Source organism: Zonotrichia albicollis, chromosome 19 (genome assembly GCF_047830755.1).
Source record: "Zonotrichia albicollis isolate bZonAlb1 chromosome 19, bZonAlb1.hap1, whole genome shotgun sequence".
NCBI classification, from domain to species: Eukaryota; Metazoa; Chordata; class Aves; order Passeriformes; family Passerellidae; genus Zonotrichia; species Zonotrichia albicollis.
Window position 1 is genome coordinate 10,599,013 of NC_133837.1, and position 25,167 is coordinate 10,624,179.

Genomic DNA, 25,167 nt, shown 5'->3' on the forward strand with positions numbered 1-25,167 from the left:
CACTCCAAATTGGAGGGTTCACTTTGCTGAAGGCAGCACTGCATTCCCCTGCGGAGCTGGGACAGGGGCACCGCTGAGCTGGCCCTGCAGGGTCCTTGCAGCTGTGTGCTCCATCTGTGGGCAGGTCCTGCAGGGGCAGCGTGGGCTCCCTCAGGCCCCACACGAGTCACCACAATCCTCCCCAAATGCTGCTGGAAAGAGCTCATTCTCCAGGCTGGAGTGCAGCCCACTCACTGGATTCTACTCCAGATACCTTCAAGAGTTTATTCAGGTTTAGCTCCTTTATCTCCACCCAGCAGGGATGTGACAGTGCAAATGAATTCTCACTAAAACCTATTAGTAATTTCTAAATTTTAGCCCATGGAAACATGGGCAGAAACACCCCTGCAAGTGAAACAGGAACCTTCCTTTGAAGTTCATCACAGAACTAGTTAGCAAACTGTCAGTCACAATAATGTCCTCAGAGACAAAAGAAAATCAGCCAATTAAACAAAATAAAAGCAAATCTGTTTTTAAGATAACAGACTAATTTCCTCTCACTTACTGGATGTTTTGGTAAAAGGTTTATTTCCTTATATGAAATTTCCAAATAAAGTAAAATAATTTGTTCCAGCACTGAGCCACACTGAGCATTCTGGTATTGACAAAATGTTCTTTGGCATTAACTGGCACAAGACAATTGCCACAGAAAGGACACTTTAATTTGTAATATTGGCTTCATTTATGTTTTGACAGAAGAAAATGAAATACTACTCTGGTTGTTCTGATATCCTGCTGCAAGCAACAGCAAATGGGAAAAAAACAAGGGTGTAGAATACACAATATTTCACTCTGAAAAGCATGAATTAGCAAGCGGGAAAAAAACCAAACTATTTTTTATTCCAATTTCAGAGATGACAAAATTCACCTTAGACACTAATTTACTTGTCTGTGTATAAATCTGCCCAATTCCAACAAACATTCAATTACAGCCAGAAATGCTCCAGCCAGAGCTGCCTCTTGCTCAGTACCCAGTGAACAACTGAGTCTCTTGGACCAGGATCCAGCCTCTTGCATCAAATCTGCTGCCAAACAAATCAAGACTCCTGAAAGCTCAGTATGCACAAAGACCAGATTTTAATATTCATATATTTGAATTATATCCAAATCACCACATGTGCTTGTTTTCAATTCTTTAGACCTCAACTACTGAAATACAAATCCCATCCAGACTTAACTCTAAGCTCATATTTATGCCAGTGCCTTAAAGCACAACTGGGTTTCTCATGATCATATTTTCATTTCAGACCCACTGCAGTTGGTTTAGGCCTCAATGTCATTTTCAGTGGCTTGAAAGCTGCACAGGTATGGCCAAGTCATGGAATACTCAAGGCAAATTATGGATTTATTACAACAACTCCACTCAAGGCTGGATCTCTCAGCTTTTGGAAGGGGATTTCAATGACAGGAGCTCTCCTGAGGTGAGGAGCAGCAACTTGTGGCACCTGTGCAGCACTTGCAGGACATGGCCTGGAGGAGACCACAGTGCTCCTACAGAGAGGACAGCAAAAAGCTTCAAGACCGCCTGAGTCCCTTCCCAAAACTCAGTGAGTGGTTTGTGATTTCCTGAAAATGCCAAATATTCCTTTAAATAAATGTGTGCTGGCAGCTGGGTGAACCTATGGAGGACTGGATTAAAGCAGCATTGTTTGCTCCCAGTGAAATATTTGCTGATCTCAGCAACACCCATGTTTGTGTAACTTCACAAATTGCAAAGTTTAGTGTAACAGCATTTCCAGGCTACAAATTTAAGATCAGGGATCGTGATCTTATGATCCCAAGACTGTGATCTTAAATTGTAAGATTGTGAGCCTGATTTTTTTCTAAGTTTTTTGGTAGAATGAGCAAAATCTTATCTCATAAAAAGTTAGTTTTTCAGTTAACTAGGTTTTCCTTAAAATAGTGACTACTCCTATTGATTACATTGCATTAATTCACAAATATACCCAGTATACCTGCAGAAGTCAAATGGTGCCATCCATGGAGTTAGAGCTACACAAACCCAGGGGTATAAAATGTGGAGAGACAATTTCCTTTAAGGAACTAAAAGGTTCTTGAAAGGGTCAGTGTTTACCTCGGGTGCAATGTAGTCTGGAGTGCCACAGAAGGTCCTGGTTGTTACTCCATCCAACATGTGCTCCTTGCACATTCCAAAATCAGCAATCTTAATGTGTCCTTCTGAATCCAACATCACATTATCTAATTTCAGATCTCTGAGGAGAATCACAGTAATTGAAGGTGAATGTTTGGGATCAGCCGGGGTGAGCTTATTGTGGGTAAGGATTATTTGCAGCTCTTTGGGGGTGGAGGTTCGGGGAGCACACGTGGGGCGGGCTCAGCCTAGAGGGAGCTGGGCAGACATCTAAGAATGATCTTAAAATCCTGGAATGGGTTGGAAGGGACCTTAAAGCCCATCCAGTGCCACCCCTGCCATGGCAGGGACACTTCCACTGTCCCAGGCTGCTCCCAGCCCTGTCCAACCTGGCCTGGGACATTCCAGAGGGATCCAGGGGCAGCCCCAGCTGCTCTGGGCTGGACAATGAATGAAGAGGTGGCTGTGTCTGACCCCTCACCTGAGACTCTGGGATGTGTACTATTGTTAAACATCACCCAGAAATACAAAACATAGAGTTTTCCATTTCCAAGAGGTTTTATTTGAGTGGGGCAGGGCACAGGTGTCAGAAAGGTCAGGTTAAAATGGGCTTGGGTTTCCACCTCACCAGCAGCAACACAACAAAAAGAGCTCTACACTGATGGCTTTCTGTTTTAAAAATACACTGAGATGTTAAAGAAGCTGATCATTTGGGGATTTTAAAAATAGTTCAGAAATTACTTATGTCAGATCATACTCACCTATAAATAATCCCTCTGTTATGGAGAAAGAATAACCCAATAGAGATCTCAGCTGCATAGAACCTGTGTGGGGGGAGAAAAAAAATCAACAGATTTCTTATTGCCTCCTGACTTTCTTCTGGCAAAAAAATTGCAAATGAATCATGGTAAAGGATGACAATATAGTAGCATATGAACCACGTGATTTATATTGTATGTATACAGGTGACATGAAAGACAAATCACTTCAGCTGGACCTTAACAGATACATTTTAAGTATTTGATGATAAAATAATGCAGAATCTAAAAAAAAAAAAAAGGAAAATTGCTCTCTGGACCACAAAAAACAGCGCAGCTGGAGCACAGCTTTTTTTGCACTAACTCTGCTGCAAAGGTCCTTATCTCTAATCACAGATTGATGAATCCAGGATGCAGCTCAATGTACATTGCAATTCACATGAAATAATTTGCAGAAATAGTGTTCCTTTATCCAGCCTGTTAATGGATTAATTACACGAAGCTAATTAAAATGATTACCATATAAAATATAATTGCTGAATGCAGTTAAGAGGTATGGAATACTGGTGGCTGTTTGAAGCTGGTTGCCGTGGAACTGTGCAAATTACGACCGAGAGGATTATTTAAAAATGAGATTAATTTTTAGGCTCAGCACAAGGGAGAGCTGAGCTCTGCAACACTCCATCAGAGGTGTTGTGAACATGTGTGAAGATGCAGCACAGGCAAAAGCTGTCATGAAGCACCACAGATTTTGCCAAGTGCTGGCAAGTTGCATTAGCTGGAGTCAAGGATGATCTGACACCATCTCAGTTTGATTCCATGAGCTGTTAAAATGTTTGTCTGCATCTGAAACACTTCTATTTAGAAGGGCTCTCGTTTAAACAAGCCCTGATTGCTTAAATTAAAATGAGAAATTATTTTAACAGAATGCTTAAAGCAGTTGGTCACCCTTGATTTTGAGGTTTCATTAGTAGATGATTTATGAAACACTAACAAGTGGAGATGAGGTATTATATGGCTAAAATGGTACTGATGGATCTGTTCACTCTTAAATATGCTAGAGATCATTTTCAGTTGCTCACTGCTGTGCCAGATGTACAATTACCTGAAAAGAATCATGTAGACAAACAATTCCTAATTCCTTATTAATTCCTCACAAATATATCACAGAAATTCTTACAAGCTATACATTGAATTTATCTTGTATAAACTGTAATTTATATCACAGAGCTGAGTCTATTTGTACTGCCTTTCTCTATAGCACTAATTCAGACTGAAGTGCTCTTCTCACTGTTTTTTTAATATCTGCTTTTAAAAACAACATCAGAATATGATGTAACATCTTTAATTTCCTGCTGCCCTGTTTAAATTCTTGTCACTTTTCAATAAGCCTCTCCTGCCTTTGTTTGTGCTGTATTTTTGAATAAATACACAGCTACCTTTGGTCTGTGTGTTCAAACACCATTTTCAACACAAAGTTCAGATTTTGGGCCTTAAAAACAAACAAAGGCCAGCCTGGAGTTCATCCTGAGCCTGGGAAGAAGAAGAAACCAAATCCTCCTAGAGCGTAACATCAAGATGATGCATGATTTAAACACATGAACACTCACACTGCTTGTGGCTCCTTAAATTTTCCTACTTGCTGGATGTGATACATGAGATCCCCACCATTGACATACTCCATCACAAAATACAGCCGGTCCTAGGACAAAGTATTAAAGAGGCACAGAAATACATTACAGACAGGATTAGATATTCATTGATCAGCCAAAAAGGAAAACAAAAAAGTCACTAGCATGTTATTAAAAAGCTTTTAGGATTATTAGGGAAAAAATTATAGATCAGGAAATGGAAATGGAATGTTTTGTACAACCTTCAAGAGTAAATGATTGATGAGATCTGTCTAGTTTTGCCAATTTTAGTGCCATGCTTTTACAGATTATTTGTCTCCAACAGTTTCAAGAATTATACAAATATAGCTCAGTCTGAAAAATCGGTCTCTAAAAATAAATGAAGAAAAAATCAAAGATGTTAAAAAATTCCCAATTGCTTTGAGGCCATTTCTAATTGCTGCTAGGAAGTTTTCCTTTGGAAGATGGTGTGGATGAGGCCCTTGAGGACATGGATTCTTGGGGAATGTGGGCTGATGGTTGGTCTTGGTGATCTTAGAGGACTTTCCCAGCCTCAGTAATTCCATAAATCCATGTCATCCAAGAGGCTGGCACAGTGACTCTGGGCCACCAGATCCAACCTCACATGTGTCACTGGCAGATGCTTTGCAATGCGATGGGCAAATATCCACTTCATATATTTATAAGGAAAGAAGAAAAAAAAAGCCCCTCAGTGTCACCAAGAAGTGACAGAAAACGGAATTAAATCCACCAACACTGATTCATGACTAATAACCCCACAATATAATAACAGCCATTAAGACTTTTCAAGTACTATCCTCTGAGCTTTAAAGGTATTTGGGAACCTTTGGGAATCTGGGCTTGAGGCTCTGACCCAGCAAAGAAGACACACTTAGGAATTGTCATGCTGGCCTGCTCCAATAAATACATAAAGGAAAATCTTTAAAATTATTTTTTATATTTAAGACACAAGGAGTAATTACACATGGGATTTCTTCACCATTTTCTACGTGCAGAGGCTACCACACATGGGTTGGATGATAATAAATGTTAGTAGAGTGATAAAATCCATGACCAGCAGCCTGGGAAACATCAGGGTGGCAAGAAAATCAGAGCTCACGTACAACTGTCTGGAAACAAGAGTGCAGCTGTGTCAGGAACGGGGGCTTATCTTGCAGTGCCAGGACTCGTTTCTCCACCATGGTGCACTCCACATCATCATCCTGGATCACCACGTCTTTCTTCAGGATTTTGACTGCATAGAGCTCCTCTGTGCCCTTCCTGTCTGCCAGCATCACCTGCAGGGCAGAGAAACAGCAGAGTGAAAATCCCCCAGTGCTGGAGTCCTGGATGCTGAGAATTGTAAACTTGCTGTGCTTAAAGGCACAGACCCACAAGAGAACACTGCATTTGACCTGAGGCTGTGGAGAAGGCTTCCAAAATTGATTGATAGTACTGGGATTATGGGTGTGTAGTTGGTTAGAAGTGTGTAATATCAGAGGGTGGAAAACTTAAGAGTTTGGGATTTTAGAATATAGAAAAAAATATGAAGCAAAATAGAAGTTTTAGGGTGGAGGCAGGTTGTTCTTCTTTACCTTCTTCTTCCTTCTTCCTCATGGGTTTGGGTGATGTTTTGGAATTGGGCAGAAAACTCTGCATTGTGGCCTTCAAATGATCAGTTATTGGGTTAAAAGGGAAAATAATCTAGGTGTCAGTTCTTAATTGGAGAGTTTAGTCTTAAAAGACCTTGTAACAAGAGATTGTTGGCCATTTTGTGCCTTGCTAAGAAAAGCTGCCAAACTCATGGCTGTGGAACTGTTTTACCGATAAGAAATAATAAACACTCGAGTCTGAACATGAACTAAAGTCTCAAGTGCCTCCAATGCAGACCCAGAGAAACTGCTACCCCAGGCCAGGGAGGGAAGGTCACTCAGGTGCCTGAAGATTTAGAGAGATGGCAAGCCAGCTTTTCCTTTAATTTGTACAGACAAATTTGATCAGAACCCCAAAGTCACGATCCTTGCACAGCTCAGACAGCCTGGGCCCAAACCCACGGGCTGGCTGTGGGCTTGCTGCTGAAGGGCTGAGAAAATGTTAAGTCCCAGGAGACCTCTTCAGCAAAGGGCACTTTATCACCTGAGTTTTGTTCAAACAGGCAGGAAAATAGCAGTCTGTTCTCTCATCTGTTGGATTTCTAATACATACACACTATGTCTGGTTTTTTCCAATATTCACCCTTACCAATGTTGGTGACTTCCAGAACTGGCAGAGCGACCTAGGCATTAAGGGCAGAAAAGTAGACTTAATTTCCTTTAAATTGCCAAGAAGTGAGGATCTGAAAGTCAGCAATGAGTTCATATCTTGCCCAACAGTCTGAGTTTTAAAAATGTATTTGTATTTTTTCAATATGCCAATCAGGACTAAAGTCTGCTAAGCCTTAGGGGGAATAACCCTACTCCTGTTAAGAAATCAAAAATTCCTTCCTTAAAAATGCACTTTTGACTCTGGATTTTGCTTCTTAGAGAGCTGTTTATTTATTCTTCCTCAAGGAAAAGAAAAAAAAAGAAAAGAATGTGAATGGATTAATTCTAAATTCCTACCTTCCCAAAGCTCCCCTTTCCAAGAACCATGAGGAAGTTGAAATCTGTCAGCTTCACCCTGTCCAGATTGTTGGATGGCACGCTTGAGCTCTTGTCTTCTGTTGAAGTAATGACTTTGTTACCAGCTGGCCCAAGTTTGGCTTTCTGAAGAACATACACACACATACACACACAAAAACAGCAAAGTGAGAAGAACTGCCCATTTTCCTGGCAGAAGGGATCTCTGGGTGGAAGTTGGAGCTGGAAATGGCCAGGTCTGAGGTGGCATTCCCAGGTGAGAGGCTGCATAACAAAATATGCACAGACACACCTTCACAGACTCATTCCAGCAATACTTTTGACATTATTGAGGGAATTAAAGTAGAAAACTGTGTTCATGTATAACCAGATAAAGCAGATACACTTATCTGGTTTAAAGAGCAAAACCCAAGCAATGCTCAGAAACAAAATTAAAAAATCATCATTTAATTTCAAGCCAAAAGCAGCTTAAATGGTGCTTTTGTTCTGAAAGACCAAAAAAAAAATAATCAAAAAGAACAGAAAAAAGAGGCTATCCAAAAATACCATGTTGTAATGTACATTGGGTATTTTAGGATATAAACAACCTCCTCAAAACATTCTCTTTTCAAATGAAATTCTTCAAATCATTGCATAGCGAGATATAAGAGAATTCTGACATGCACTAAGAACCTGCATTAAAAATCCCACAGCACATGAGAATTAATGCAGATGAACATGGCCACTTTCAAACCAGCAGTACAATCAACTTTGATTTTCAATCAAGGGTTGATCTGGAAAAGGGAGGAAGGGGAATATCACAGACAAGGGATGTACCAGACACTCTGGTTTACAGGGGCTGCAAGTCTCAGTTTTTCACATGAGACACCATGGCATGGCTCAAGTAAGCTGCATTTCAAATCTCAGAGTTAATGCAAGAGAAAAAGTAAGACTCACCAAAAGATAATGCAGGCTACAAGATAATATTTTTTTTTCCTCAAAATAATCCCATATACCAGCAGAAGCAAAGCCAATAAGGTTTAGTAATTCTTTGGGATATAAGTGCTGTCCCCATCTGTCTGGTGTGTTGGTCTGGTTAATAATCTCTAATATGGTTAATTTACTTTTTGCCAGTGATGTATGTTTGACAATTCAGGGTAACTACTCTTCTCTCTGCTTCACAAAAGGGCAATATTTGTGTATTATCCCTCTTTCACAGATAAAGAAAATTACAGGAATGGAGGTTTATTCAAAGTCACACAATACCTCCCTTTAAAACCCATGCCTGGCTTACACCTTTGGCACTGGAAACTGGGAGTTACAAATTTTCCGCTACCCAGAGGGGTGTAAAACCATACAATTGAGGCACTTGACTCACAGGCTCCATCTACTCCTGCAGTAATGTCAGATAATCGTCTGACAAAATAACCTCCTGTCACTTGAAAACCATATCCAGCTTGGATGACTCTCCCTGCAACTTTGTAAGTGCAGAAAAATCTTATGTCCTGCCACAGGGATATAAATTTTGCAAGTTTAGATCTCTTTATTAAAAAAAAAAAAACTTGCAATACAGCTTAGAATGGGGAATTTCCTCCACAGAAATGTTATTATTTGTTTGCATGAAAGCAGCACTTGGTCAGGATCAGGTGCTGTGCAAACATTTAGGGAGAGCAGTCCTGGATGTCAGCCTAAATCCCAAGGGATGTTCCCAGGGCAGGGCTGGCTGCTGGGACAAATCTGTGCTGGAGCTCTCTGGCAGCACAAAGCTCCTCTTGAGGCCACACAAGATTGAGCCATGAGCAAAACAAGGGGGAAAAAACCCCCAAAATCCCAATATCCGTTATTTGTACAAGATAAAGATGTGGCTCAAGGGAGCTGCTTTGCTGGCCATGCCTTTGTGATGTTCCACAAATGGGATCTCAGACAAAGATCTTGCTCTTCTCAGGCACAAAGCAATTTCAATATCCTCCTTTTCACTGAGTAATGGAGATCCAAATCAGGCCCTGAATGGGCAGCACCAGCTTTATTTCTTACACTTTTAAGCCCACTGGGCAGGGTGCTGGCAGTTTGTTTGAAAATGCATAATTCAAAACAAAAATCAAATTTTATCCCAAAGCCTTTTTTTATTGGGGGGGGGGCGTACAAACTTGCTAATCAGGCAAGGAGTGCTCTCTGCAGCACAGCAAACCCAGTCTTTGGGGTTTTTCTGCTTTTTTCCTTTTTTTTTTTTTTTTTCTGCCATAAAAAAGCATGGCAGGTTCACCAGCAGGCTCCTGTGCCTGCTGCTGGCTCCAGAGCTGGAGGCACTGCACTCACTCGGAGTCAACATGGGCTGGAACTGTCAGGATCTGAAGGCAGGATCTTAAAATAACATTTGAGAACCCAGCCAAGGCCTCCCTGCATCCTCCGAGCACTTAGATTCAATAAGGAACAGACCTGCTCCTCTCAGTCCCATTTTTCAGCTTTTTTAAAGTCAGACATCACTCTGAGTTTGAGAATCTCTTTCTGCAGATGGCAGATTTTTGAGGAGGACAAAAATTCCTCCTGTGTGCTCAGGTGGGCTCTGAGCTGTCTGAGCCAGGGCAGGAGTTTGTGGATGAGTGACCTGGGATGGTGACAATCCTGGGATGGTGACAATCCTGGGATGGTGACAATCCTGGGCATCCCTGGCTGAGCTGCCATGGAGGGTGAAGAGAGAACCCTGCTGGAAAAACCTGGGACAGGGCAGCCAGGGAATGCTGGGGAACGACCAGACTGACTCCAAGGAAGCACATAGCCCCAAAGTGGCAGGAACTCATGAAATTATCATAACCTTATCAAAAACCCATCACCTTGGCCAGCCACCATCCCCTCAGAAGCATGCAAACCCCCCCTTTTTCACATTTGGCATGTGAATTCCTGTTACTGCTTTTTGGCTTAAGGTCCTAGTGGAAATAGAGTGAGGATTTCAAGACATTTCACTGAGCTCTATCATGAGTTTTATATCTGAAACACCTTGGCTGCAGCAGACAGAAAATGCCATGCAGCCAATATCCTCTTCCCAACTGCCAGAGCAAAACCAATTTTGCAGCTACAGAAGGGACATAAACTCAAATTATTCCTAAAAGCTTATTGGAAAAGACTGATATTTTGCCTTTCCTACCATGACTAAAATTGAAAATCGCAGAATCCTATTTGAACCCTCCTTTATTTTTTTATGGATATTAAAACTTGCTGAAGTTGAAGACAGTATTCCAGGCCCTGGATTAATTTTCAATCCACATTCCAACTCCTTGGCTTATTATCTCAGATAAAACCACAGTATTGTTACAACCAAGCCAGCCTGCAGCAAACCAGCCAGGAAAATAGAATGTTAAAGATAAATTAGTCTGCACTGGGAGCAGGAAAGTTAATCTAAAAAGAAAACAAGACATGCACATCATCTTACTTCCTCTGCTTTGGACGCACCTTATCTCGGCCCGTTCTTTTACCCTGAAACCACAGGTGAGACACATCTTATATATTCAGCCCAAACTCACTTCTCCATTGAGTGCTAAGAAATTACAGTGTGCTACACTGGAGAGACTCTGGGAATTTGGTAGGAGATTTTTGGAAAAGATATCTCAGGTCTCGCAGTAAAAACGCTTTGGATTTCTTTTTAATCTAACAATTGTACTTTTAATTAAATAGGAAAAAAGTTATCCAACATCTAATGAGAAGTGTGATGCAAAGAAGAAACAGAAGTGATTTAGGGAATAGTAATTCTTCTTTTTTTTATAGCAATTACAGTAATTCTTGATGATTCTTTTCAAAACTTTATGATTTTCCCTCTGTGAAGAAAACTGAGTAGGACAAAGCAATAAATCTGAATTCTTGGTTCTTCTGCCTTCTGTGTGTATCCGTAGTACAGAATCTTAGGAATTACAGAGCTAAAAGACTGAATTGGTCATTTTCCACATTAGCCAGTAATGAATAAAAGTTGTGAGGATTAAAAATAAAAAAATGCAAAATTCCCTTTCATACTCCCCATCTCTTTAGGGTAACGAGTCTCCATCCAAGATGTCAGTGCTTTAACACCTTGCACTGCTCTCCTCTGCTGCTGGGTGAGACTGCCTTTGCTCCCACACGTGAACAAACACCAGGATCCAAACCCAGAGCCATCCCCTCCCACCCCCAGGCACGGCTTAGGAGGGACAAACCCACCCCTCTGCCATGGTCAGACACCCAAGCCACACAAAGCTGCGTGTGCAGCTCACTGGAGGAGGTGCTCCTCGGTTGTCAGGGAAACTCACTCCCAGCCAGTTCCCAGATGCCAGCAGGATCAGCCCTGGCACCACATTTTCCAGAGGAAAAAGTGATAAATGAAAAAATATTTAACAACAATGCTGAATTCCCACCACATGAGCAGAGTGCCGTGTGGAGAGCCACAGTCCATCCTTTATTTACTGGCCCCACCAGCACCTGGTTTAGCTGGGAGGTAAAGGCAGAGCTGTGCTGCCAGCAGCTGAGTGCTCTGGATTCCTCATGGATGCCAGCATTGCCTCCTCATCTCTCCAGCTCCCACCCACCAGCCCTGCTCTCTGCCTGAGTGCAAGATGGAGCAAGAGCCCGCCCAAAGCCCACAGCTCTGACTGCACAGGGCTCAGCAGGCCAAGGAGTGACTGCACTTGTCTCAGAGTCACAGAATCACTGAACAGTCTGGGCTGGAATGGACCTGAAAGATCATCTCATCCCACCCCCATGGCAGGGACACTTCCACTGTCCCAGGCTGCTCCAAGCCCCACTGTCCAACCAGGCCTTGGGCACACCCAGGGATCCACAGCTGCTCTGGACAACCCAAGAATTGAGATTTGTGGAGCAGGAATGTCTCCTTGCCACAATTTAATCCCTCTAAGAATTCAAACAAAATCCCTGCTCCTCACATGGCCAGAAGTTCTCAGCAGTTCTTTGCCAGGGCCCCAGGTGCTCCTCAGGTGTCCCTGGGTGAAGGAACCAGTCACCTCACACTGCCACACCTGGAGTGAAGGCTTCTGCTCCTGATTCCTGAATCAGCCCAAAGCCACTGCAGGTCACACTCTCCATATCACTCAGAAAAATGGTAAATGGATGGTGAGAAGCGAGGATGGAACAGCCTGGACAGTAAAAGTCCAGCTTCACTGCTCCAGCCCAGGGTAAAATGAATGCTCAGTTCTGCCTGTGGCTACCAGGACCCTGCACAAGGAGCATCAGAGCAGCCCAAATCTCAGACAAACCTCAGAAGATGTCACTGACAGAACCAGAAAAGCTCAGACTAAGGATGGGAAAACTGAAATAATAATGATTTATCCAAGTCTCAAGGAAGGACCCATTCAGTTTCCAGTCATGTACACACCCAGTGGGAACTTTGATCAATGTGTTGAGCCATTAGCAAGCCTTTAATAAAGCAAATAAATCCAGTAAATTTCAAGTCAAAATCTGGAAGAAAAGCCCCCCCATCCAGTGCAATGTTCTCTGTCATTGTGGCAGCTTGCTTCTTACATTATTGCATTTCCAATTCCACGTAATTAGAGATGCTATGATAGACTATCAATTTCCTACTTTCCACAACTTAATTACCAGGATGCTGAGAATTTGAAATGAGAGGAGTCCATTTCTAAGCCCCAGCAAGACCTAATGCTTCACCAGGCTGTTTAATCTTCATGCCGTGACCTCAGGGCACTTTGTAACTCATCAGCTGAGTTTTGCTGGAAGACAGGGAGGTACCAGACACCATCAAGGATTCAAGGGGTTCACACATGGATTTCAGCCATTCCTTGGTGAATTTACACTGCAGCAACATTTCTCTGCAGCAAGGGGAACACTGAAGAGATAAAAATAACCAAAAAGCTGTTTATCAGCACTCTGAGATTCATTTTCATGATTGGCAGCGTCACTATGGCGAACTGGGATGTAATTAGTAAAACCCACAATATATCAAAATGAAAATGTGTTTTTCTTTCAGTGGCTAAAAGTTATTGAAAAAAGAGCTGGGAAAAAATCATAGCATTCCCATTGCTGGCAAAAAGGCATGGGGGCAAATGAGATGTTTCATAGAGATATAAATGAGGTGGGTGATAAAACTCTACCTGGGACTTAAATACCAACTATTTCATGCCTTTAGTTTACTTTTCCCCTCATTTCCTCTCCTCCTCCTCTTAAAATTGTTTTGTATTTACCCTGTTAATTACTAGTAATAAATTTATTTAAAGGATTTGCCTGCAACAAAGATTTGTGCTGTATGTGAACAGGATTAAAAATGCCTTTTGCAGGAAGCATGTCCAATCCAGGGGAACCCCACTCCTGAAGCCACCAAAGTGCAGGGCTGAGCAATCCCGAGGTGAGCAGAGCAGAACCTGCTTTTACACCTGCAATTATAAAATTTTTTGATTAGAGGGATAATTCTCATCAGTTATCAAACTTGAATAAAGGGCCGTGGGAAAAATATTATCCTGAATTTTACTGAAATTATGGATTAAATTAACGGGTTTGTATTTTCTAAGGATGTATATACACAAACATTGTGGATGATTTCCTTCTTTTCAGGCCTTTTGCAGGAGCCAGCTCAGCTCTGGGAGCTTTTCCCTGTTCTTTGCTGACCTCTTGTGGTTTCTCACTCTGAGGAGAAATTATTTTCTCAACCTCAATTTTACTTAGGATAAAGAAAAAAAGGGAATCTGAAAGGACAAGACAACAGTTTAATATATCATGGGGCTTCTCAACAGACCTTTCTGTGGGGTTTGTTACAAAATTCCCTATTCATTTATTTTCCTTAAACTGTTTTTGTCCTATTGGACAGAAGTTAGAATTGTGTGAAGTACCTGGACACACAATTTCTAAAATATTCCCAAATGTGCCAGGCACAAGGTGGAGGGAACCATATTCCCCAGAAAATTAAGATAGTGAAGTCAAAGGACTATGAACGACATTGGGGAAGGGATGGATCTATCCCCAGACAGGAATTCCAGGGGATATTGCCCTGGACAGCAATGTCTGTCTGTGTGAGCTGTGAAATCCAGAGAGGGAAGAGTTTCCAGTTCCCCATTTGGCACTGTCAACATGTTTAATCTGTTTAATAATCCTGCAGCCACCTGAGTCCACTTTGTTTCCTGCCTTTATTGCCAAACACTCTCCCCCCTGCAACAGAGCAGTGCCTAACGAGATGAAATGTAATTAAAGAGGCTGCCTAGGAATAATATTCAAGAATTCTTGCAGAAGTATCCTGTGGTGGTGGTAATAAAAATCCCCAAAAGCAAACAGGATGCTGCAACAGCAAACCCCTAAGTGTCAAAAGAAGAATTGCTTTTCTATATGCTCTTCCATTCTTTAATTATGCAAATTACTGCTAGTTTTCAATAATAAAAAAACCTAGAGTGTGGAATTTGCTTTTAAGCATAAACCTTATTTCAATAAGGAATAAAGAAAATTAAAATTCTGTTCGAAAAGAAGTTTTAAGGACTTCAGTTCTCCCTGATCTTAGAGCAAATCCCTGCAATCAAATCCCACCAGCCATTCAAAGCTGCAGAGCAGGACTGATTTTAAAACCTTGGGATTCTGCATCCAAATCTTAATGTGCTCTGAAATGATTTATCTCTCTCACACACACAGATGAAGGTGTTTTCTGCATGATGTTGAGAAATAATCTGTTTAAATACACACTTTGCAGTGGGGCAAAGGCAGGATAGGTGTGTGGCCCTTCCCAGTGTCTGATTATTCCACACACAAATATTCACAGTATCGCCCATTTGCTGTGATATTATAAATTCATTTATTTACATTTACTCATTCCTAGCTCAGAATTGCTGTGTTACCCTCAGGAATGCTGCCCTTCCTCCTCCACTTGCTCCTGCTGCTTCCTTCCAGTTCCAGCCCTGCAAACCTGGGATGGAACCTCCCCAGCAGCCCCACACCAAGGGACTCCCACAGGTCCCTCCCAGAGATGCTCCGGGCACAGGGATCTCCAGGGCCATGGTCTCCTGAACGAGGATCTGGCACAGGGATCTCCTGGGCCATGATGTCCTGGGCCATGATCTCCTGGACCATAATCTCCAGGGCCATGGTCTCCTGAACCAGGATCTCCTGGACCATGATCTCCTAGATCAGAGATCTCCTGGGCCATGTTCTCCTGGGCCATGATCTGCTGGCACAGGGATCTCCTGGGCCATGATCTCCTGGGCCATGATCTCCTGGCCCATGCTTTCCTGGACCATGATCTCCTGGCACAGGAATCTCCTGGGCCATGATCTCCTAGATCACAGATCTCCTAGATCAGAGATCTCCTGGGCCATGTTCTCCTGGGCCATGATCTCCTGGCACAGGGATCTCCTGGACCATGATCTCCTGGACCATGATCTCCTAGATCAGAGATCTCCTTGGGCCATGTTCTCCTGGGCCATGATCTGCTGGCACAGGGATCTCCTGGACCATGATCTCCTGAACCATGATCTCCTGGGCCATGATCTCCTGGCACAGGGATGTCCTGGACCATGATCTCCTGGACCATGATCTCCTAGATCAGAGATCTCCTGGGCCATGTTCTCCTGGGCCATGATCTGCTGGCACAGGGATCTCCTGGACCATGATCTCCTGAACCATGTTCTCCTGGACCATGATCTCCTAGCACAGGTATCTCCTGAACCATGATCTCCTGGGCCATGATCTCCTGGACCAGGATCCCCCCCAGGGATGCTCCTGGGCCAAGCTCAAGGCTCAGCTCACTGCCAGCAGCAAGCAGGGGATTTATGCTGATTTGCTGAGAAAAGACAGAAAATAAACATGATATATTGTGCCATCAATGAGATTTTTTATATTCTTCACTGAATTCCAGAGTGTCCCCATAGAAACAGAATGCCAGCTTGCCCTGATGGAATTCATGTTTATAATCCACCAGGAATAAACAGGAATTTTGCCTGTGAAGCAGCAGCTGTGGGAAACCCTTCAATCCTTTTTTAGGGCGCACTCCTATGGGGGAAACATGAATTAACCAAGGACTTTTGTCAGCTTCTATCACTGCTCTTCAAGGCCTGGATTTTCCAATGAGGTGACAAAACTTCCTATTTCTGCCAGATGCATTTTATCAGGGTGACTTTTGCTCTGGTTTAAAAATGCATTTAAGCAGAGAAACTTGCCAGCATCAAACAGGTTTCACCAACGAAACCGCCAGGTGATTTTATATTCAAAATGAAGAGTTGTAAAGGACTGAGGAAGGGCAATTCTCTTCTGCTCAGGCTTTTCTGAGATAAAAAATCAAGGTTAAGGAAAGTGGTTAGTTTAATTTTTCTGGTTCAGTGTCAGAACATTTGTGAAAATCATGCATTAATAATATAAACAACTCTTTAAAAATAACATGTTTTTTATATTAAGTTTTTAAGTCTTGAGCGATAATGTAAAGTGCTCCAGGTCAGCTTCAGTTGTAAAAATATTATTTGAAGATGATAATGGCTTCAATAATCTTAGATTCTTAGAACACAGTTTACAACACAGGAGCTTCAAATTTTAATCAAAATTGTAACTTCACCAATGTATGAAACAGAAAGTGTGGTTTGTGCCAGTGGCCTTTGCCCTAATAAAGCAAGATAATTTGTTAGAGATACATGCAAATAGAAACAAAACACATTTAAATTCTCAGTGCTGAGATGCAACTTTATGGCAGTAACTCAGTGATGTGGGAATAGTGAAAGGAGCAAAATGAGAAATAAACAAGGAAGGTGAACTGGAATTTCAGGTATCAGAGCATCTGTGCACATGGGCAATATCTCCTACAATATAACAGTAACATCCAGCAATAGATGTACTACGTTAAATCATAAAACATGCATGCTCTAAATTTATCTATTTAAATATACAGTGACCATGAGCATTATTTCATCTGTGAAAGTTACTTCAAGTTCCATGAATGTCTTTCAAATTAAAGATGCACCTTTTTCCATTTTCCATGAGAAGGTGGCGCTCATTTAACTAATTCCTCCAAAAAAAAAGCCACAATGCACCTGCTCAGGTTTGATAATTCTTTTTTTTTTTGTAGCAAATTCTAATTTGGGGATCACTTTATGACAAATTAGGGAAAAAATTGTGAATACTTCATACTGAATTGTTTTAAAATAAATTAAAAATTATACTTCATAGTATTTCATGAATATGAAATATCGTTATTATGAAGCTCAGGTTTGATCACTCTTTTTTGTAGTAAAATTCTAATCTGGGGATCACTTTATGACAAATTATGGAACAAATTGTGAATACTTCATACTGATTTTTAAAAAGAAATTTAAAATACTTCATAATATTTCATGAATATGAAATATTATTACAAAGTATTATATAGTATTATATTAAATCTCTATAGTATTATATATTTCATATATATTCATTATATATATTTATGAAATATTATGAAGTATAATTGCAATTATTTATTGATGTATACTTCAATTATTTATGGATAATTTAAATCATATCAATTTCTAAGTTTTTAAATACAAATCAGAAAAGCTCCAAGTGGAAAAAAAAACAAGTGCATCCTTAAAAACCGGTGAAAATGAAATTAAACTGAATAAACTTCAGATGTTGGTAAAGGAAGTTGTGTGTAGGAGAACACCAAGGAGAAAACTACCTTGAAGAAGTGGATATTTACATGACAGTCCTGCAAGAGACAGGAGAGGGAGAAACACTGCGTGGTTAGTAACAGGCTGGCACAGCACAGCACCCACAATCAGCAGCAGAAATAAACAAATACAGACACAGCAGCAGCAGCACTACAGAAATGGACACGTCTGTGAAGCACAGGAAACCCAGGACAAACCAAAGGGCGTTCCCCACAGGCAGGGCTGTGCTGCTCCTCAGCTCACACACACACAGCCCATGCATGGAACAGCTCTGGCAAAGCCTCCAGCTGTGCACAGCTGGCCAGGGGCACCGGGGCTCCCAGCCCTGAGCAGGGGTGACAGCACACAGCGGTTTAGGGTATTTGTCCTTGCCTTGTTTTGCAACACACATTTCATTGTTATAGAAGAGATGAGGAAATCCCTGCCATCAACGTGATATTTGAAATTCGTCACCTCAAATCACATCCCAGTGAGAAAAGCCTTAAGGAATCAGCAAACTGAAAGCAGAGATTTGTGCCATCTAGTTAAGGAATTTCAAGTTCTCCAGTCTGAGCTGTGGTGAGTGGATGGGAAACCTCCAGACAACTGCATATGGGAATTCCCCCTGCCAAACTATAGTACAGAACAGATGGAGTCATCTAACAGCATCTCTATAATGCTGCAAACTATTCTCTAATGATTAAATATGCACAATTTAAAAATAGGAATGAGTGCCATGGCCAAAAAAAGCAGCTCTTCTTTTTATATCTCTTTATGCATAATGAGTGTGGATTGATGTGCCAGTGATATTTTGGCTGGTCATGATTTCAGTGTGGCTCAGTTTCTGTTTCCTGAAAAGTAAATTTCATCTTGTCATTTGCAACTTGAAGTGTCAGCGATGTTATTGCTCTTTCCATGTCCCCTTTGCTGACCTGCCTGAAGCTTCAAAGTGGGAATGAATATTTGTTAAATACAGACATGGAAGAGACCATATCTTTTATTTATTAAAAAAAAAAAAAAATAAAGTAACTGCAGTGTAACAGCTCTGGGGCAAAGATGTAAAAGTAATGTTTCCTTCCCAGCCCTTGTAACACTTTACAGAGACCTGGAGAACTTAAGTCACAAATTGACAAAATCACAAACTCCTCTACAGTTCATCTTGGGGGTTTTGTGGTTGTGTGTTTGTTTGTTTGGAGTGGATTTTCTGAATGAAAACAGATTAAATTAGAAAACTCACTGGGCTCTTAAGAAGCCACTGAAGTCCCTGGAGTATCTGCAATGGCCCTGGCAATGCAACTGCAACATTTCCCCCAGCCTCCAGCTCAGATAAAGACAGCTCCAGGATGTCCTGGTCAGTATTAAAGGAAAGAAATAAAATGTACTTCTAACCTGAAGTTTTTGTGAATGTCAGAAAAATGCCAGATTAAGAAAGTTCTGGCCTTCTCCTTTCTAATGAAGCAGACTGAAATGGATTAAAAAAATTAAGAGTGGTAAAGATCTAAAAAATACATTGAAACAATCTGAACTGATGTACTGATGGTCAGAGAAGAAATTATAAATAAAAGGAAGGTTTTTCAGACTGTAACAGCAACAAAACTCATCATTGTACCTTGATCTCTGGGGACAGTTTCTGCCCTGTTTAACACCAGCTGTGCTGCCACAAGGAGAGGCCTGATGCTGTAAATCCACGAGCTGTGTGCACAGACACAGCCTGAGGCTTCTGGGCTGGAAATTTGGGCCTGCACAAGGATTAACACACAAGTTTGGTCTAACAAAGTGCTGCCCTGCACCCTGGAGGGGCTCAGGAGCAGAAATATCTCTCAGATCCTGCACCACTGGAGAGGCTCCAGGTGTTTATCACTGAGCCTGATGGCCAAGCTCCACATCTGTCCTGCTATCCTTCAAACGAGAAGGTATTTCAGAAGACATTTTCTTTAGGATCACAATAATGAGAAGGCATTTTAGAAGATATTTTCTTTGGGATCATAATGACAGCTCTGCTTGGAAGCACTGAGAGGTCACCAAAATGTCACCACCAGTGACCACTTGCAGTGCTCAGACACAACACCCACCCTGCTCTCAGCTCTGCCCCCTCTCCTCCTTTCCGGGCTGCAAAAGGGAGCTGCATCAGCAATTCCATGGTCAAAGCAGCTGGAATCTCTCACACAAACAGGACTCAAAGCCAGGGATGTGGATGTGGGTGTCTGTCCCCTCCCAGGGCGCAGGGACAGTCCCTGGGGTGGGACAGCACTCAGAGCTCTCAGAAATTAAGGGAAGGATTTTGCTTCTGTCAAAGCCACCCAGAGAGCTACACTGGAGGAAATAATTAGAAGAAAAGAACATATCTGACATGTGAAGAGTGTGCACCAGGAGGAGCATTGTGTGTCCTCCCAGAGATGCTCTAAAATGAGGGGTTTATGAGCAGAATCCCATTCCCTCAGAGCAATGTGCTGGGATCACTGCAATTGCCAGAGCTGGGTGTGGTGACTGAGCCTGCTCCCATCACCAACACACCCCATGCTCAGTAAATGTGTCCATGGGTAAGGATTATGGCTGCTCTGTTCTTTGTTTAATTAAAAAAAATCCTTTATATGGGCCATAACAGCTGCTTTATTTTTAATAACATTTCCCAGTGCTGGTGATGTGGAAAGAAGGGGAGAGATCATAAAACAATTCACCAGCCTATTTTTAAATCAGTATTACTCTATTATTACTCTAAGGTGATATTTAAGTATCAAGAAGTGCCTTACTAAGCACAAGAAATAAAAAGGGCTTGGCCAAACTAAAATAATATATCACAACAGAAGTTTTAGAATTTGCACATTTTCCCCCCCAAATTCAGGAAAAAAAGAATGATGCCCTAAATGGCAAAGGCACCTTACTGCTCAAATCACAACCAGGTAGGAAAAAATACCAGAAGGTTACAATATTTCAATATTCTGCTTTTTTCTTTGACTAGAAAAGTACTGGAAGAAGGAAATAAGTACAAAACCAAGAGGAGATGCTGCAGTTAGCAGATTTCCTAGTTTGGGTCCATGGAGGCACCTGGGACTGTTGGGAGTTCCCATGGCAACTTCAGCACGGACAATTATGGAGCAGCCACAATTATTCTGAATATGCCTGGTGAGAAGGGAGTTTCATTTTGAGATGGCCACAAATAATGCCATTCCACAGAGAAAATTCACAACTAAAGGTTAGAAGCAACTGAAAAATAGTGACAGATTTTATCCTGCCTCCACTTCCTACAGGAGTGTATTTTTATCTCTACATATTAATAATGATGTATCATGTATAAATCACTGAGGACAGATTTGATCACACTGCTAAATGAGCAGATAATAGATCTGTGAGTTTTAGTGAGAGGTGAAATCCAGAAAATATGTAGATTAAATACAATTTGTTGTGTAGAAAATACTGCATTGCACCTCTGCATAATATCCCTCAATTTCTACATACAGGCTCATGTAGATTATACATAGAATATAATATGAAAACTCCTTGCAATAAAATATAAAAGATAAAAAAAGCACTATCCTCAATTCTTTTTTTTTCCAAACTTGGTCCCATTTGTTGAGAGGATCCATTCTGGACAAAGGTTGGGTGTTCATTTTTCAGCTGATTCAGATGTGGAAGAAAGGGCCATGAGGAAACTTCTCATGACAAAGACTTTTGAGCATTCAGTTGCAAATGTAAGTGAAGAGAAGATTTGAATCTATTATTATTAACTTATTTATAATCTTTAGAGTATTTAATAATTACTATATTTTTATTAAGATTATATTATATTATATTATATTATATTATATTATATTATATTATATTATATTATATTATATTATATTATATTATATATTATATTATATTATATTATATATTTACATTGAATAAATTACTTAAGAATAAGCGCTAGGAAGTTCAGTGAGCAAAGCAGCATTTCCATGAGATTGCTGTGGCTCAAAGCCACATTTCCAAAAGAAATCTGGGCTGTGCAGGTGATGTGCAAAGAGGATGTGGTGGTAGAGTGTAAACGGTTTGAGATCAATGAGTTTGAGGCCAAATCTTAAAGCTGCCTGAAATACAGATGCAGGCAGACATTCTGAAAATTCTGGTTTAAATGGGAAGTAGCTTCTAAGTGGTCTTGGAGGTCCTCCAACCCACATTTCTAAACTTTATTTAAAAGGGCAAAGTCAATTTTCTGAACATCTTACCATTTTCAAGATCAGAAAGTGCTTTCAGAAATTCTAAATTTATTTACTCTCGGGCCTTCTGTAAGCTGAAAATAATCTTACTCTTCCTTAATACGAAACAATGAAATCCTAATCCTAAAGTTTCTCTGCTCTTGTTTGGCTTAGGTTTGTACACAGCCCTTTACTCTGAAGGCCATAATTATTTATTTTATATTTTTGTGGAAATTGTTGTCATTTTGTACTCCAAGTTAAATCAGTGTAGCTTGGCTACCAATCACATGGTCACATATTAAAAAATAGATCAAGCACTGCAAGTGCAGACTGGATTGGGAAGAATTCTGGAGTTTCTCCTTCCACAAACTGATAAATGGGAAGTGGCACATGAGACCCCTTGGTCCACCTGTATTTTTCATCTCCTGACAAATTCACTCCCCCAGGAAAGTGGCAGTCAAGACCTGCAATCCTCTTCCTGTAAGGCTCCAAAGCTGATTTTAGAACAGTGGAAATATTTATTTAGATGATGTCATTAAGTCACAAATAGCAGCATTTTTCTCAGTGCTGTCTACTTGTTCCTTATTACAGGGCACCTAAAATAAGATGCCTGTGCAAGGCAGGATATAAATGATAACAGAAATAAAGCAGAAGATGATCAGAGTCAGCACCACTTCTGTGCCATACCAGAATAGCTAATAAGTGAAATACCACCATTCAGACATCTGTGCTGTGAATTCTCAGAATCCACCACAGTGATGCCCCTTGGAACCAAGGATAATATTCCATGAGGGCTCTGCTTCCCTCTGCTCCTTCTCATCATGAGAAATTTTGAGATAAGGAAAGAGGGTGAAGCCAAACCCTCCAGCCATGTAACACCACAGTACACCAGCCCTGGCCCCTGACAATTCCAGGGTTTGTTCAGCTACCAATAATCTCATTTATCATCACTTTTAGAACTGTTCATTGTCCAGCGTGGGAAATTCCAATTACTGGAGACACTGTGTGCCTGCTGAAGACCCACTGCCTTCCCTGGATTAATTCAGCCACTCAAACAGCACCGAGCAGACTGGCCCAGAACAGGGAGAGCCTCAAATACACAGGGCTGGGGCTGAACTAATTAGACTTTGAGACAGACTAATCATTTCTGAGACAGAGCTGCCCCGTGGTGAGACTGCTGTCTCTGAGACCAGGTCCAGTAGTTTCACATCAATCCTCTCAGGACATGGATAAACCCTGACTGTTCCTCCTGCAACCAAAGTATTTACAGCAGGATTAAAATCAACCTCAGAGGCTAAATTCAATATGCAAACACATTGTATGTGAATATCTGACATTTTTAACTGGACAGTTTTAGTGACTTGTCTCTGTGCTGTCTCTAACCTGAGAAAAAACAGATAAATTTTTATACCTATATCACCAATATATAAATATTCACCCAATTCCAGACTCAGCATAATGCACAGAAACATGGACAGAATTACTTTTGAAGCTATTCTTTCTAGGGAGGATAAAAACCAAAAATGATCTTGAATAGCAAATGACCTAGTGCAGCAAAATGAAATCACACTGGTCAGATCACGACTGTAAAGAAAGGAAAATGGAATGGAGGCTCAAATACTTCTCAAATGTGTAACAAAAATCATAGTTCATGCTGCAGACATGGGAGCTGATCCAAATGGGTTCAGAAGAAATTGGAGCACCTTTTCTTTTTCCTTCTTGCAAGTTGAACATGTGTCGTTTTTCCTCACTTTCGTGGGTTAACCCATCTTTTATAATAACAATGGAGAATTCTGCCTGATGGTGAACATAGAAAATTGCCATTTCAGGTTGAAAGGAACAGGCAGGTTTGTTTATGCACAACAGGTACATTCATTATGTCTGGATAAACAGCTTGGCTAAGGTTGGAAAGTGCAGCCTGGAATATTTCCAGGCAGGGAGAGGAGCAAACCTGCAAACCCCTCCTACCCCAGGCCATACCTGTCCTGCTCCTGGGCTCACTGGCCTGCAAATATTTTGTTGTGATTCTTGCTGTGGTTGTCAGAAGAGGCAGAATCTGATCATTAACAAAAAAACTCCTTTGTGTGGCACACGGGAACACCCCTGTGGCTACCAACTTCTCCAGCTGGCACCACGGGAGGCAGGACACTGCAAAAAGCATCACTTTCCTCTGGATTTACTTATTTGTACATACCCAGCCATACCTTAAAAAATCAACATCCTTCCCCACACTACAGAGATCAGAGTTTCACATAAAAACCTTCTGCAAAGACTGTAAAGCTCCAAAGTGTGAACATTGAAAGTATTTTCTTAAAACACCCCAAGTTACAGTGCGAAACATTCAAAGTATTAAAGTACCATTGTTTCTGAGGATTTCATTTGTCAAATAATGCAGATATCAGTGATAGTGGATGGCAGATCTTGCAGCAATTGTTAAAAGACATTGAAATTATTACATATACTTGACATAACATATTTAAAAATACCAACTTCTAAGTGTCATAGCAGAGAAGCTGAAGTGTCAGGAAAATGATGCCATGTCTGAATTAAACCATTTGGTCCAATCTTCAAGAAAACCACAGACACACAGAGCTGTCACAGGGACAGAAATAGGAGCACTCTAACATATGTATCGTTTAACAGATTTTTTTTTTTTTTGCAGTGAAGAATAAATGCAATATTTAGTTGCACACATCTGTGTTTAATCCTCACCTCAAACTTCTGTCGGAGCTCTGCATTTCCATCATCGTCAGCATCTGGAATTGGAACGTTGTAGTATTCACCCTCTTCTTGATTCAGCAGCTTGTACCTGTGACAGATTTCAGAAAAAAAATGGTGACTTTATGTTTTTTTCCTGATAGATTTAAAAATCTGATTTTGTTGTTTGCGTGTGGTTTGTATCAATGTCACAGGTATGCAAAGAACTGATCTCAAAGACCTGAAGCAAACTCAGAAATAGAAGATATTTTACCTGAAATCAGATCTTTCATCCCAAGCTATCTGCCAGGGCAGTTTAATGGACAAGGAGATTCTTCCCACTCATGCTGGGATTTGATGGGAGACTCCAACCCTTTGTCTCCAGTGCTTCCATAGCCCTACACAACTGCCTTTGGAGAAATGTCCTTCTGGAGATGTGATGAGTTCTACCTTCTCCTGGCAGGTAATGAGGTGGCACTTTATGAGATCAGTTTCCATGTGCTTTGAATTTGCAGAGCTATATATAACATGATACACCAAGTATTGAACACATCATATTGGAGATAAAAATAAAATTTGTATCACAAGACTGTGTTCA

The 25,167-nt window shown here is 41.1% G+C and overlaps 1 protein-coding gene across 4 annotated transcripts in view; it reads right to left on the minus strand.

Annotated features, from left to right (window-relative positions):
* The window catches only part of PRKCA (protein kinase C alpha), a 152,045-nt gene that overhangs the window by 18,635 nt on the left and 108,243 nt on the right, over positions 1–25,167 (minus strand). For 2 of the 4 annotated variants that reach the window (XM_074554899.1, XM_074554902.1), the window contains 7 exons: positions 24,585–24,681; positions 17,724–17,753; positions 7,121–7,264; positions 5,645–5,818; positions 4,500–4,591; positions 2,893–2,955; positions 2,114–2,252 (listed from right to left, as the gene is read on the minus strand). In XM_074554899.1, the coding sequence (XP_074411000.1) occupies positions 2,114–2,252; positions 2,893–2,955; positions 4,500–4,591; positions 5,645–5,818; positions 7,121–7,264; positions 17,724–17,753; positions 24,585–24,681 (739 nt within the window). Of the gene's footprint in view, positions 1–2,113; positions 2,253–2,892; positions 2,956–4,499; positions 4,592–5,644; positions 5,819–7,120; positions 7,265–10,564; positions 10,589–17,723; positions 17,754–24,584; positions 24,682–25,167 lie in introns of all 4 variants that reach the window. The other 2 variants (XM_074554900.1, XM_074554901.1) reach the window with 2 other exon arrangements.